At 35.7% G+C, this 15,919-nt stretch overlaps 1 protein-coding gene across 1 annotated transcript in view; it reads right to left on the reverse strand.

Annotated features, from left to right (window-relative positions):
- Positions 1 to 501: 501 nt before the first annotated feature.
- Thor (eukaryotic translation initiation factor 4E binding protein thor) overlaps positions 502 to 15,919 on the reverse strand; it is a 47,105-nt gene continuing 31,687 nt past the window's right edge. The window contains exons 2-3 of the mRNA XM_090369380.1: positions 11,277 to 11,438; positions 502 to 838 (exon numbers count right to left, since the gene is read on the reverse strand). Of these exons, the coding sequence (XP_090225506.1) occupies positions 798 to 838; positions 11,277 to 11,438 (203 nt within the window). The 3' untranslated portion in view covers positions 502 to 797. The remainder of the gene's footprint in view (positions 839 to 11,276; positions 11,439 to 15,919) is intronic.

Below are 15,919 nucleotides of genomic sequence, written 5' to 3' on the forward strand. Positions count from 1 at the left end.
ATGAGGTGGGCGTTTTTTTTTTTTTTTTCTGGGCTGTTGCTGTATCAGTTTGCTTCCTTGCATCATTTGGCACTACTAGTAACTAAATTAATTTTATTTTACCAGTCATGTTGTTATGGGAAATTCCATACCACTATATTAGGATAATCAGATATCAAACAAAAACAAATATACTTTAAACAAATACTATTTATTCCTTTTTTTTTTTTTTTTGAAATATTTCATTTGATCCAGAATAACACAATTGTTTAAAATATTAAACCAATATAAAAACAAGAGAAAAATGATTTGCATTCTTTATTTGAAAACAAAAAACAAAATCATTCTGAATTCTGATGCAGTTTGTCTACACCTTGGTGAAGGAAATTTTTTTGTATCAAATACATGCTTAAATTCCAGACACTGGGTATATGTATAAGAGGGATATATTTTTGCAGCTGAGGGACACAAAAAAAAAAAAAAAAAAAAAATTAAATATTAACAAAATGAGCACCTTTGCCAATTTAAAATTTTTTTCATATACACTATAAAAATTTACAAAACATGATTATAGAAAGAAAATTATCTTTCTTGTGATAAGCCCCTAAAAATATTTTAACAAAAAAAAAAAAAAAAAAAACAAACTGGATTAATGTACAGTTACATAAAAGCACACAGGAAAACATACAGTACAATTTAGTCAAACACAACCATAACATCTAAAATAGATTTATCAGTTGTCCTGGTTTAAATTTTGGTGAAATATTGGCAAACCAAGGTCATAAAAAGCACCACAATTCCTGTATTTGCAGAAACATTCACACATCCATTGGAAATTGAGGTTCTTCATGCTGTTCTCCTAAATGAATATAAGAATAAAACTAGTATTAGAAAATGTTAAATAAATGTTCTGATATTACTTGATTGTATCTTATGACCATTAAAAATCAGTCTCCAAAGGATTATTTGAATACAACTTGATAAATATTAAAAAATCAGAAAACTGAAGTTAACTGACGTACAATGTTAGTTTTCATTAAATTTTAAAAATGCATATCAAGGTGTAGTTTGATACAATGAAATCTTTGAACCCTGAACTATCAAGAATTTATAGGCAAAACTAATGGAGTCTGCTTCAATCTTGAAACAAGATTGAAGCAGAGGATTGAAGATGGGAGCATGACATAAAAATATAGAATATTAGCAATAGGCACAGCACCCATCCCCACAAGCTGCAAAGCTTATGGAAACTATATAAAGCTATAATACAATATAAATATAACATAATATAAAAGAAATATAAATATAATGTGATGTAAAATATATAAAACTTTTTACCAAAAAATAATAAATAAGAAAAAAAAAAAAAAACACTGCAGCATACCTAGTTATGAATAAATTTAACTATTTATTCTATTTAACCATTCTTTTTTATTATTTTTACTGTTCAAAACTCCACAGTCATTCAGAACAGGACCCACAATGACATTTTTTTTTGCTGCAAATTACTCAAGGAATCAAAACCTGGAAGTTTGGCAGATTACTTTTGGAATGCCCTATGAATATTTAAGATTTCATTAAAAAACAAGCAAACCCAAAAGTGTGGTGGTGATATAGAAATTGAAAGGCACATGGGCTGCGAGGAGGGCAGTTTGAATAAATTCAAGAACTAGACAAATGATTGGAGAGGTGATGTGGGAAGTCCCCTCCCCCTCTCTGTTTAGGTGATGCTTTATAAGCTTACTTTCTGATAGTTAGGTTCCTATAAAATGTCGTGTTGTGCAATACTGTGTTATATGGGACTAAGAAAAAGTACAAAAAGGAGGGTTACGTTCCAAAAGCTAACAAAAATACACCATTCTAGATTTCGTGATTTCGCGGTGCCACTCAGTATGGTGAAACTAGAGATCTCTAGTGACACACAAAATGATCTATGGCCACATTTGAAAGCAAAAAATTAGGCGGCATTACTTTCGTACCGGTCCTCATAATATTGATATATGTACTGCTTGGAGGTTTTTTTAGGTAGTTTTGTAGCAATGTAATCAGTATCAGAAGCGTTTTTGTTAAGCCTATAAAAATTTATAGCAATACAAACATTTTTATAATGTCACTTTATCACGTAGCATGCAATGTAATTTAAAATAGCAAGTTTGTACTGCCATAAAATAAGCAGGATTGGCGTAGCATTATTCTTTTCGATCTCTTTGTTTCGTGAGTTGTTTTAAAATTAAATGTAGACAAAAATCATGCTTCACACAAGAGCAGCAAGGCAAAGGGCCCAGAGTAGTAAGGATGCCCTGGTTTGGGGGAAGAACTCGTGACTGCAGTTTTCCTATGAATCAGGATTATGTTATGCATGTTACTTGTGACCTCTTTGCAAAGTTACCTTTAGCAGGTCATGATACAATCATAGAGAATGCAGAATGCATTTGTACGTGTTCTTTGTTAAAGAGCAAGAAGAGATGGGATTATATGAAGGCTTGAAGAATATGGCTGTTGCCCTTGGAGGATTAAAAGAAAGGGACCCATCAGCCATACACTGCCTACCTAGCTCAGAGTTTGGGCCCATGCTGCAGCATCATATAACACAATGACATATATACTCTGCAGCAGAGATCCTTGGTTCCACAGGAAGTAGCTGCAGGTGATGACTCGACTGTCAGGAAAAAGGAAAACATATTGTGAAAAAAGGAGACAGGTGGAATAAGACCAGGGACCAAGTGGATGTTGCAGAGCAGCTTTCATCTTTTAAGGTAATAAAAAGGAGATATTGTTGTTCACGTCGGTATTAATGATATTAAGAGCAGGGGATCTGAGGATTTAAGTACAGGCAACTCCATATAATATGGTACTTCTACAACATGTTTCGCTCTAACACGATTGATAAACTGTGGCAATTCTCGCATAACACGGTACTGGTATAAAACGGTTTCACTCCAACACGGTTAGAAAATTGCAGCAAACCTCGCTTAACACGGTATTTTTAAGCTTTTGTGTGGGGAAACCCTGCTATTACGTTGGATATAATTTTTCAACATTTCCATTCTTTTTTGTGAATCTCCACTGTTGACTCACTAGTCATTATGCAAAAAAAAAAAAAAAAATATTGGGAAATCCCCGTATTTTATTTTGTTTGGAAACCCCCATGTTAGGTTCTGCGCTATTGAATTTGTGCTTGTTGAACTTGTAGAAAAATCTAGATTTCAAAGTTTTATTACTTTTGGATAATGTGCCAGACCTCCCAAAAGATTTAAGTCATCCAAATCTTTAAAATTTTTTACAATTTCTTTAATTGTATTAGGTGGTAGGAATGGAAAACGGAATCAGTCTGATAATAGAACTTGCTAAATCAGTAGGAGGGGAAGGTTTTGATGGTATGGCTACTGCAGCCCTTTTGGGTAGTGCAGTTGTTAGAATTGCCACTCTCCCCCCCCCCACACACCAGGTGGAAAAGACCTCAGTTTAAATCCAGTCGATGACAGGAGGAATTGTTATGGGGTCTTTTTCACAACGTGGCTGAGTAAGTTGATCTCAGGAGAGGGTAGCATGGTTTCTTCTCCAGGAAACTTGGCTACTGCAGCCCTTTTGGGTAGTGCAGTCGTTAGAATTGCCACTCTCCCCCCCACCAGGTGGAAAAGACCTCAGTTTAAATCCAGTCGATGACAGGAGGAATTGTTATGGGTCTTTTTCACAACATGGTTGAGTAAGTTGATCTCAGGAGAGGGTAGCATGGTTTCTTCTCCAGGAAACTTGGGTTTTTCATCCAGCAAAACAGAAAACCTACCTCAGAACACACACAATTTATAGACAATACACATAGAGCAACATGGCCTTAGTCGCTGATGCTCCAAAAAAAAAAAAAAAAGAAAGAAAAAAAAGATATGATTACTGAAGACGTTCAGGAATTACTAGTAGAAAAAGAGACTGGCAAAGCGGATTTTGCGGAAATGGCATCGGAGGTAAACCAAACCAATTCAGATAGTGCAGATGAAAATTCTGAACTTCCAAATATTACACTAAAAAGCATACAGGAAGGCATAAACTTAGCCGAGCAATTAGAATATTATTTGTTAATGCAGATTCTTTGACTGAAAGGAATTCAAAGTTTAAAAGGAAGCTTAGCTCCATATGATGAAATTTACAAAGATCTATGAAGCAAAAGCAAACAAACCCAAATTACTGATTTTTTAAAGATAGCAGAAGATACACGAAACCTAGAAGGGTGTTTTTTTGTTAGCTTTTGGAACACAATCCCCTTTTTGTACTGGTTCATAGTCCCGTATAACATGGTTTCCCACTACACGAGATTTTATAGGAACCTAACTACCGTGTTATACGTGGGTTACCTGTACAGAGCAATGAGTTGCAAAGAAAAAGCTGAGAAAAAGTTGCAAGTTAGGTTTGAAATTGAAATTATCTGCAATTCTGCACATGACAAAATGGAGAATATGACAGAATTATCAATCAATTCATTACTGGAGAAACCGTGCAGTAAAATTGTGCATTACTGGAGGCTTGTGCAGTAAAATTGTTCTCAGAATGGTCTGTGCTCGTTAACAGGTGAGCGTTTCTATGGGGATGGGATATACTTAAGCAGAATGGGTGCAAGATTATTTTCTGATGTATTGAGGCAGTGTTAAGTGGGTGAGAAAACTGCTAGTCGGAAGAGGGGGAAATATATAGCTTATTAGATTAGCAGTAGCCATAGGAGTTGAAAGTGATTCTTGCACTGCTTCTACTGGAATGAGCAGCAGCCTTGAAAGCAAGGTGGGGAATCTCGTGGAACAAGTGAATAAAAACAACTGCATTTATAATTGCATGTACACTAATGCTAGAAGCATAGTTAATAAATTTGATGAATTTCAAGCACTGGTCAAGTCTTTAAATGCAGGCAATGTGGGGATATCAGAGACACTGTGTCACTAAGATATAATGGATTCAGAATTTGAATATGGAAAGTACAATGTGTACAGAAAGGACAGACAAGATAAGAGAGAGGGATTATGATCTTAGTTAAGAAGCACATAAAATCGAAGGCAATGCATCTAGTTGTAATCGGTGTCAGTGTAATGTTCAGTCAGTCTGGTGTGATGTAAGCATTGGGAAAAAGAAAACAAAAATGAGAGCAGGAATGAGTTATAGACTTAAATATAGTGATGTGATGAGTATAACTAACAAATGTAAAGATATACAGCATGAGCCAATAAATTGAAATGTCTTACAATGGGGGACTTGAGCGCTTCTCGACTGGATTGTGGTTTAGTCAATCACACAGCACTAGCAGTCAGTCACTAGCAAGATTTTGTAGATTTATTGGCTGATTGGTTCTACTCCAGCATATTAGAGAGGAGAGAAAGCAATAATACACTTCATGAAGGGATACTACTGATTATCACTAGTAACCCTTCATGCATAAAGAATCTGCAGAAAAAAGAGACACTAGGTGGCAGCGATCACAGTATATCGATGATGTGGGATTCACTTATAGATGTAACTATTGTCAAGAGCAAAGATGGGGTTTTGCTTTCATAAAGGTGACTATGGTGGTCTCGGGCAGCTTTTAAATTCTATGCAGTGAGACCAACTGACGAAGTTACGAACAGCAAATTCTAAATAGGAAGCATTCAGAGATGCAATTGTAGAAGCTACTAAGCTTTTTATAACAACCAAGCAATACTGTTCAAGGCTTAGACGTAAATGGATGTCAGATGAAGTGATGAGACTTATGGCAGAAAATAAAATGAACGGGATGCATATAAATTAAGGTGATAAAAAACCTAGAGTAGAAGAAAACCAGTATGTAATCAAGTCACAAAGGAGGTTAGGCAAGCTACTGCAGATTACATGAATTCACTGGTAACGAAAAGCATGAAAGACTCTTTTTTACTTATGTAAACACTAGAAAGGAGATGAATCACATTGGTTAGCTAGAAATGAATAGTTTAACTGCTGATGATCCTTTTCAGAAAACCAAACTGAATAAGTATTTTTCATCTATATTCATACAGGAAGAATAGAATTTTTTTTTAGGAATGGGGATGCAGGAAGTGTATCAGTTTCTAACGTGGAGCTAAATGATTTTGTGATAACAGAGGAAAGTGGTAGAGAAATTGTTGAAGCTAAATGTAAAAATGGCACCTGGGGTGGATGGGATCTATCCAATTATATTAAAGGAGGCAGCAAAAGAGGTAAGCAAACCGTTAGCCATAATTATGAGAGCATCCTTAGATTTGTGGGAGGGCCGCCCTATATGTACTGGAGATGTGCAAATGTATCGCCAATTCACAAAGGGGGATCAAAAGGTGATATGAGTAATTACAGACCTGTTAGCTTAATGTCTGTTCCAGGAAAAATAATGGAGTTAAGGAATTAAAGTTAAGGAATTAATGCAGGGCCATCTAGACAGGAATGCAATTATACTGCAGTCACAGCATGGATTTGTTAAGGGGCAGTCTTATCTGGCCAATCTGATTGGGTACTATGACACAATAACAAAGGAACTGGATGTAAAAAATAATTTTGACATTGTACAGCAGTATTTTATATGCAACAGTATCAAAAGCTTTTCTGAAATCTAAGTATATGTACTTAGATTTCAGTACCCCCCCCCCCAAGGTTTCAGTTTCTATATTTATTAATGATATTGATGAAGACTAGGTGGTAGATGACTTTCATCAACTGGTGAAATACCACCACTTTGCTTATTGGAGGCTTGAAGTGGTGAAATCCATGTTTAGTCTCTAGAGCAAAGTTTCCGGCATCCCCCTCCCCCCATACTTCTCCTTCAACCCTTGCACGGTACTAAGTACTATAGGTTTTGATACCTTTCGTGTTTGGAGTTTTCATAAAAAAAAAAAAAAAAAGGCATATCAAGCTTAATGTGTAATTTTGCAAATGATACAAAGGCTCGCAGGGTGGTTAACAACAGTAATCAAGATAAGTTACTGCAAGATCTAAAAAAATTACAGCAGATGGGCTGAAAAGTAGTAATTGAGTTTAATATTTATAAAATGCAAGGTACTTCATATATCAACTAGGAATTCCAGATTAACATTCTGTGTGTTATCACTCAGGGTAGTGAAGAATGAAAAAGATCTGGGGCAATTGTGCAGTCAGATATGAAATAAAAGGCTGTCAGGACAGCTCAGGGGGGTTTTGTGAATGATATGCAGGAACCCTGCAAGTATGAATATGACAGTGATTATCCTATTGTATAAGACAATGTTTAATACTGTTTTTTACTTTAATTTGGAGTACTGCACACAGCTCTCATTTTAGGAAGGATGTTGATCTGCTGGATTGGGCGCAGAGAAAAGCAATCAGATTAGTGAAGGGAACAAAAGGGTGCTCTTACCTGGAAAGGCTTCAGTTTTGCAAATTGCAGTATCTAGAGCAGAGGTTCCCAAACTTTTATATGTTGAGCCTTAAATTTTTTTTATAAATTTCACATACCCCCAAGTTTCAGAATCAGTGCAAATAAACTACAAATAATAATAGTGCAAATAAATAAATTTGACATGAAATTTAGCTATGAATATACATGTTTTTATAAATTAATATATAAATACATTTAATCTCAAAGAAATAAAATACAAACAAAATACAAATAATAGAAATAAATAAAAAATGCTTTGTACCTGGATTAGTGGGATGGTTTGTCTATATTTTGTTAAAAAAGTGCTTCATGAAAACAATGAATTCCCTCCAAAAAACCAAGTGGGGGGTGCACCCCAAGTGGGAGGTGCATCCCACACTCTGTGGACCTCTGGCCTAGTGACTAGGCATCAGCAAAGAGACCGATTGTCGCACACTTTGAATGGTTGAGTAGGCTCAATCCTTATGGAATCCTTTCTCTTACATTCCCTCCAAAAAACATGAGGGGGCATAGAAAGATTTGTTTTAACCAGCAGATAGTTGATTGTTGCAAGAAATTTCCATCTGGTGATGTAGAAGTGGGTAGTTTTTGTTTTTTCCCTTTTTGCTGATGCTGAATAAGACTGCTTTCTTGAATCACTTGCCGCAAGTGAGGAAAGGAGTGTATTGGGGGGGGGGGGGTTGATTATATTTGATTAGGAACATATAAGTGAAAAGAGGGAAGTTGGGGGCAAGGGATGTTTGTATATGAAGCTCACAGATTTGCTTGACTTGTTTCAGGAAGTAAAAACATGCGTCTAAGATAGGGTAACCAGGCATCCCGGTTTTCCTGAATTTGTCTCAGATTTTAAAATTTTATCCTAGTGTACAGAATTTTTTTCTAGGATGCACTAATGTCCTGGTTTTTTCTAACAGTGGTGGTTTATGCAGTAGTTTTTCCTCTATTGATACGTAATTATTTAGGGAAACAAACTACTTAAAATTTACTTTTCTTAAATAGAATGTCGTATGGAAAAGCTATGGAAAAGTCTCAAGCCTCAAACTATGGAAAAGACTTTTCCATAGCTTGAAGCTTACGCCCTAAACGCTTTATAGTCTAAATACATCATACACCATCAGGCATCTCTCATATTGTGGAGTTATACTTCATAACTGTTCTGCCATCATTGCATCACTCGGGTACCTACCCACCCATCAAAGAAGGGCCAAATAGCCCGTCTGGGTGGTGGTATCCATCTGAGAATAAGTAACATTAGTCTTCTCCTCAGATGAAGCGTTACTTATTCGAAGTAGTGCAATATCATGGCAACTCGTTGTGAAGGTATTCACAATATGAGATATAACTTAAAACGATGCTGCTTTGCTAATATTCTGTTCATTCAGATTTGGCTATGTATTATTGTTGCTTTCGAACTATACTTATACATAGTATAGAATGTCGTATTAAGGCAATTGCCTCCCACCTACAGAGATGCATTGTGAATTTGGCAAAGTTTCTGAAGAATCCCTAAGCAGAAATGCCGAAGAGAAAATGTGCCTTTTAATGATGGATATTCAAAATACTGGAGTTTCACTGAGAGAGAGAGAGATTTGTTGTTGTTATTTGGTTTTTATGAGCGATAGCAACTAAGGCCATATTGCTCCTGGGATATACGGTGGTCATTCCCTGACCTTTCCACATCCTCAGTATTTGGTGGTCACGGCGAGCGAGTTGACAGTGGCCTATCATATCGTTAACCACTATCATTCTTTTAGATCAGCTGATGGCAACAACGAACTATTTAAAGAAATATTTTGTGACTCAGAAATAAAATAAAAAAGGTAAAGTGCATCCATTATCAACCCACTGCAGGATGGAAGCCTCCTCAACAATTCATGCTGAGGGAAAATGGACCATAATCTGCCACGCTGGTCCGGCGGTGCGGGTTGGCAGATCGACCGTATTCAGCAGTCAGGGGCTTGAACCCTGGTCTACTCAAAGAGCATGTGCTACTGCACTCCCGCTCCTGACCACTCGGCTATGGAGCCATGACTCAGAAATAGCTGGTAACTATTCATGCTCATAAACTAAAACTGCAACTCTTATTAAAAATGTTATTGGGGTATTTTGCAGACAAGATTTATTGGTAGAATTAAAAAAGTCACTGTGTTTCAAAATATCTACAGACAAGCAGTACAAAACAGAAACAGAAAGATTTTCCCTTTAGTTGTTCGTTATTTTTGAAAAACAAAAGTAATTAAGATAAAAATATTAAAAATTGAATCACTACCAAATGAAACTTCTGATTCCATTGTTGACTTCATAATTAACACATTTTTTTTTTGAGTTATGGTGCTGATATAAAAAAAAAGTGCATTCCTTAATGAACAGATAATGCTAACACAAATTTTGGGAGCTTGTTAAGAAAATTAATCTCAATTCACTAGACATTGGATGTTCTGCACATACTTTGCATAATGCAATGCAGTAAGGAGCTGGGATTATCCTGTGATGTAGAACTGATTCTGGTAAAAATACTGTTGTACTTTTTAACTTATGCAATACATACCGAGCAACTAAAAAATGTTTGTTCTCTATTACATATGAAGTATGAAAAGTTATTGACTCATTCAAAAATTCACTGGTTGAGTTTGTACAATGATGTAGTGAGAATATCAAAAATGTTTGAAGCACTGAAAGAATATTTTTCTTCAGAGGAAAAGGCCCCAAAATTAATTGTGAAATTTTTTGACTCACCAGTAATGAAGTATACTTCCATGCAATCCTCTGTTCTTGGTGGTTTATTTAATAAAAAAAATTCTAAAAATCAATGTTATGCAAAATATCATAATTGAGGTAAAGAATTACGTTTCAGAAACCACTGACATGCTTACATTATGTATTGACGAAAAATTTATTCTTTTGGGTGCCTTCAGAGTTTTATTGGATAATAATAACAATAATAAAGAGGATGAAATAGAAACATTTAAAGAGAAAATTTTTGAGATGTACATTACAACCTGTGACTATCTAAAAAAAATGGATTGAACCCTTAGTGAAAATAAAGTATACGGAGTGGATGCTCTTAAAACGTTCCCCAGTTTGGGAAGATGTGCAAAATATGTTATTGACATGGGCTTTCAATGAAAATTTGTGATTTAACTGCTTAAAAATTTGATTACAGAAGAACTGAAAGAAAGGAATGATTAGTGGCTTAATAGATCTTGCTATGGCCGGTGGTCATATTTTTTTAAAATTTGAATTTCAAGAACAGACCTCAGAATTTGAGAAAATGAGTAGCTTTTTGTTTGCCATTCCAGTGCACAATGGAAATTGGGAAAGAATATTTACACAAATAGAAATTCGATAGTTCAATGAATGACACTCAGATATAAAACCATCAATTCTAAAATACTGTGTAAATTCAAATTGAATTGACCATGTATAAGTTTCTCTGACATGATTAAAAATGATGAAAAGTTGATCAAGGCAGGCAGAATTAATTTAAAATATGATTGAAAGCACTATTTGCTCCTAATATGTTTCACTGTAATACTACTTATTTATTGAAGAAATATGTAATTTTTTTGTTTGTTTTTTCAATGAATTATATATTCTTATGTATTATTAATACATACGAATATACAATCCATATTAATTTGAATTTTTGTATATTAAAAAACAAAATACTCATTGTTCCAGTGTTTTCAGAAAATATCCCAGTTTTTCCCATTTCCCACCAAAGGCATCTGGTCACCTTAATCTAAGGCCAACTCATTCGGCCTTACTTGAAATAAGGAAAAATCCTCTCACTGGCAATTGTAATCACAGTGTGTTGAAATGATTAATAAACTAACAAATAACTAAAAAAGCATAGTGGATTTTAGAAACTCATTACTGTATTTAAAACTACCAAATTATTCATTGTATAAAACAATACCTGGTTTATTGCTGACTCTAACTGTTCCATTTTCTTTCGGTTTATCTTTATGTGCAGGACTAGTCACACCAGGAATAAAGGGCAAATTTTTGGGTGGTGTTCTGGCAATTGGTGAATTTCTCATCTGCATCAAGAATGCACGATCATAAATAATTCTTGTCCCTACAAACAGATAAATAAATATACTTCCAGTAAGGCAATTTAAAGCAAAGAGCATCTAAGAAGCTTTGTTTTTGTCAAATCATGGAAAAAATGCAATCCTAGTTTTATAACTAATTGAGAATATTGAAAACTACTTCAGAAAACAGATTTTTTTTTGGAAGAGAACTGGCCTCCTTAAAATCTTCCCAAGACTGCACTACAAATAAGTCACTTTCCTAGTATATTAGTATTAGAAGTGGTCAATGATGCCTGAAAGCAAATTTATACAGCATCAGCAGAAAAAAAAAAAGAAAAAAAAAGCTCTTCCCACATCACTTGTCCATCCCTTCCAATAGTTTGATTAGTTCATCCTTGAATTTATTCAAAGTGCCCACTTCCACAACAACAGGTGGAAGTTTGTTCCAACAATTAACCACCTGCTGGCTGAAGGCAAAATTACACATATCTATCCTGCAACCATCCTTTCTTAATTTTAATTTATGCTTACTCACATGGGTTGTCTGAGAAAGAGGAAGAACACCATTGGCACTGAGCTTGCTCAATCCATTCAGAGCCATACACACTTAAGCACCTCAACCAGATCACCTGGCAGCAGGTGTCTCGTCACCAGATGCTGCAATTTGCAGGACTGAACCTTTCTTGGTAAGAGCACACTTTTGTTCTCCCTCACAAATCTCATTGCATTTCTCTGCACCTGTTCCGGCAGATCTACATCCTTCCTAAAATGAGGCCTCCAGACTGTATGCAGTATTCAAGGTGTGGCCTAACCATTGCCTTGTACTATGGGATGATCTCCTTATCCCCACTAGCAAAATTTCTACATATCATGGACAAAACTTCATGAGCTGCCCTAGCAGCATATCTGCTGCCTGAAGAATTTAATATCTGACTGCACAATTATCTCCAGGTCTTTTTCATTTTCCACTAACCTGAGTGTAGTACCACAGAGTTGGTTTTTTAATCCTGGATTACTGCTATCCATATGCAGTACCTTATTTGTTAAACTACAATTGCCATTTTTCAACCCACATGTCTAATTTTTCAAGATCTTGTTGCAACAGCAAACCTCATTTCCTGTTATTAACCACCCTGCCATCCTTTTTATCATGTGCAAACTTAGACATTAAGCCTGATTAACCTTGATCAATAATCAGAAATGGAGCAACACCCCTATAAAGGAATGTTGACCTCATGCTAGAGTTGCTTTCTTTTTCTCTCCTTTAGTGTTAAGGTAGTTGAAATCCACAGTACCCTGGTATTGGGAATGTATTGAGAAGCAAGAAGAAACTTATTCTTACAATGATATAGGATAACATTGGTATAGAGAACAGAAGAATGAATAAAGAATATTTTAAGTAATATACATAGAAAGGATGCAATTGTTAACAAGCACAAAAACAAAATACTGTCTGATAATGCACAATTTAAATTAGCAGTTTCTAGGAGAGTTTGTGTCAAAGAACACTTTAAATGAAAAATAAATGATATTTTTTTCCCCACTTGTAAAATGGAAGCATTGTTTTTGTCATATTAGTGTCTGATACTTTTGAAGAAAAGGATATTCACAGAAAAAAAATCAATTTTTAGCCAAGCTGCACGTTTCCAAAAATTTAAAATTAATTATTTATAAATAAATAAATGTATTTATTTTAAAAAGCAAGTAATCAGGAGAATTAACAATTTACAAGTGAACAATAACAAAGAACTGTGAAAGGCAGCTGTGATCTCTAGATCAATAAATAAAATTATACAATATGCGTAAAAACTTGACTTAAACTTAGAAGAAGTAAACTTTGCTAGAAGACTGTAGAATGCATAAAATTGTACAAAGAGGCTACAATGACCACATGCCCACTGCTGGCCTGAGTAGGTGGAATGAGTGGAGAAATCTAGTGGCACTGCAGGAATTTTGGAATAACAGAGATGCTATTCAGACCTTTGGATTGGTGCCAAGATAATACAAGCTATTAGGTCTCTGTAAGTTGTGTCTGTAAACTGAATGTATTTTAAAGCTAATTTGTCTCTTTTCAGGGTGAAAAATTCTAGAAATAACCCAATACTTGTTTTTTTTATTGTTAGAGAGGCAACCAGAAAGATATTACTTTCTCTGGTTGCCTCTCTAAAATTCTAGATCTGGTTATCAGCAGTGATTATTTGTGCATTAAGAATTTGCAGATAAAGGAACCACTAGGTGGTAGTGGTTTGTTTATCTGCTGGATGTTGGGGCAGCAACAACATTCTTCCCGATCAGCGGAGGATCACAGAAGTGACAACAGTGGAATGGAAAAGCGGCAGGCGGAGGATCAAAAGTCTGAGAAACGGCTGGTGACCCAACCCCCATAGAGGGCCACTGTTGGCAAGGAAGGCAATGGGAAACTACTTGTATATTTATCTCTAGCAGCTTCATGATGTCAGATTCAAATATTAGCAGAAAGGGGACTCAACAGGCAGATGCTGTGTGTCGTTAATGGCAGGAGAAGTAACAAGGCTGCTCAGGTCATAAACCAGCAAAATCCTTGTAATAAGTATGCATTTATAAAGATTGCCACATGGAACGTAAGAACAATGTTGAGGAAAGGGAAACTCAAAAATGTGAAGAGAGAAATGAAGAAAAATAGACTGAATAGCAAAGACTAGATGGAAGGATGAGGGAGACTTCATGAGTGAAGATATATGGGTAACATACAAAGGAGGTAATGACAGCCAGCAAGGAGTAGCTATACTTCTGGATAAAAATGCACAGAAGAGCCTCAAGAAAGTGATGCATATCAGCAACAGGATTATAGCTATAAGATGAAAGGCCGAGCCAAATAGATTTATCGATTATGCAAGTATATTTATCAACAAGCAGCCATACTGAGGATGAAGCAGATGAGGTATATGAACAGATGGAGGAAGTGACAGATGCATGATCATTGAAGAGGAGATGAGGTTGAGGACTATGGACTTGGTACAAGGAATGAGGGGGGGGTAAGAAAATACACACATGGAGAAGACCAGGTGATGTTGACAGGTACCAAATCGACTATATTTTAGTCAACAAAAGGTACAGGAATGCTGTGAAGAATTCGCATAGCTATCCGGGTGCAGATGCCAACTCTGACCACAATTTGGTAGTGATGAAAATGAAGATTACACTCAAGAGGATAAGGGGCTCAAGAAAAAGAAGGAAATGGAATTTGAATGTACTGAAGACTACACTAGCTAGAGATTTCAGAGAGGCAATTGACAAGGGTAATGTAGAGGGGGAGGAAACAGAAGAAGCAGAGAAGAGATGGGAAAGGTTTAAAAAGATTGTAGTAGGAGTAGCAGAATGCAAATTAAGTACAGTAGATCAGAAAAGGAAAAGGAAACCATGGATTACAGAAGAAATGATAGATAAAATGGAGAAGAGGAGAAAATGGAAGCACCAAAGTTCAGAAGAGGCAAGGATTAAATGCAGGAGTTTAAATAATGAACTTAGAATGGCAACAGATGAAGCAAGAGAAAAATGGTGGGAAGAACAGTGCAGAGAACTAGAGGGAATGGCAAGAAGAGGAAGAAGTGACTAATGCATGAAAAAGTCAAGTGCGTAACAAACAAGAAGAATAAGACTAGTGGAAAGATAACAGACAAGAGTAGAAAAATTCTATATGAACAAAGAACATATAAGGAGAAGATGGAAGGATAGAGGAACTATATGATAAAACAAATAAACCAAAAGTCTAGCCTGTGACAGCAGATGATGAAGAAAAGATCTTAGGACTGAAATTATTAAGAGAAGAATTCGAAAAGGCAGTGGCCTTGTTAAAAAGAGGGAAGGCAGTTGGAATGGATGATATACCAGTAGAGATAAAAGGACTTGGAGAAGAGGTAAAGAAAGAATTGTTCAGGATTTGCAGAAAATCTATGAAATCTGGAAGCTGGCCGAAAGACTTTAAAATCCATAATTATCCAATTAGAAAAGAAGAATGCAACAAATTGTACTGACTAGGGCAATCAGTTTAATTTCTCATTTCTCAAAAATATTGCTAAAAATTCTCTCAGAATGCATTAAAGCAAAAATGGAGGAGTGCAAATTCATAGAAGAAGATTAGTTTGGGTTCAGAGAAGGATGTAGGACCAGAGAGGCAAAAGGAATATTAAGAACACTAGCAGAAAGAAGCATGAAAATAGGAAAAGATCTGGCAATCTGTTTTGTTGATCTCAAAAAGGCTTGTAATATAGTGAACTGAGTTAAGCTGATGGAAGTACTAGAAAAGAGATACAAAACTAATTTGGGAACTTTACACGGGACAGACATCTGTGATTCGGATTGATGGAGAGGATCAGAAGAAGTAGACATTGGTAGGGGTGTAAGGCAAAGATGTTCCATGTCTCCCCCCTTACTAGTTGATATATATGCAGAAGCATTGATGGAAGAGTACAAAAAAAGAGCAGAAAGGGGGTGTAAAAGTAGGAGGGAAGAAGATAAAGACAATAAGATTTGCAGACGACCAGGT

Source organism: Mastigoproctus giganteus, chromosome 3 (genome assembly GCF_048544385.1).
Source record: "Mastigoproctus giganteus isolate SK-2022 chromosome 3, ASM4854438v1, whole genome shotgun sequence".
Taxonomy (NCBI): domain Eukaryota; kingdom Metazoa; phylum Arthropoda; class Arachnida; order Uropygi; family Thelyphonidae; genus Mastigoproctus; species Mastigoproctus giganteus.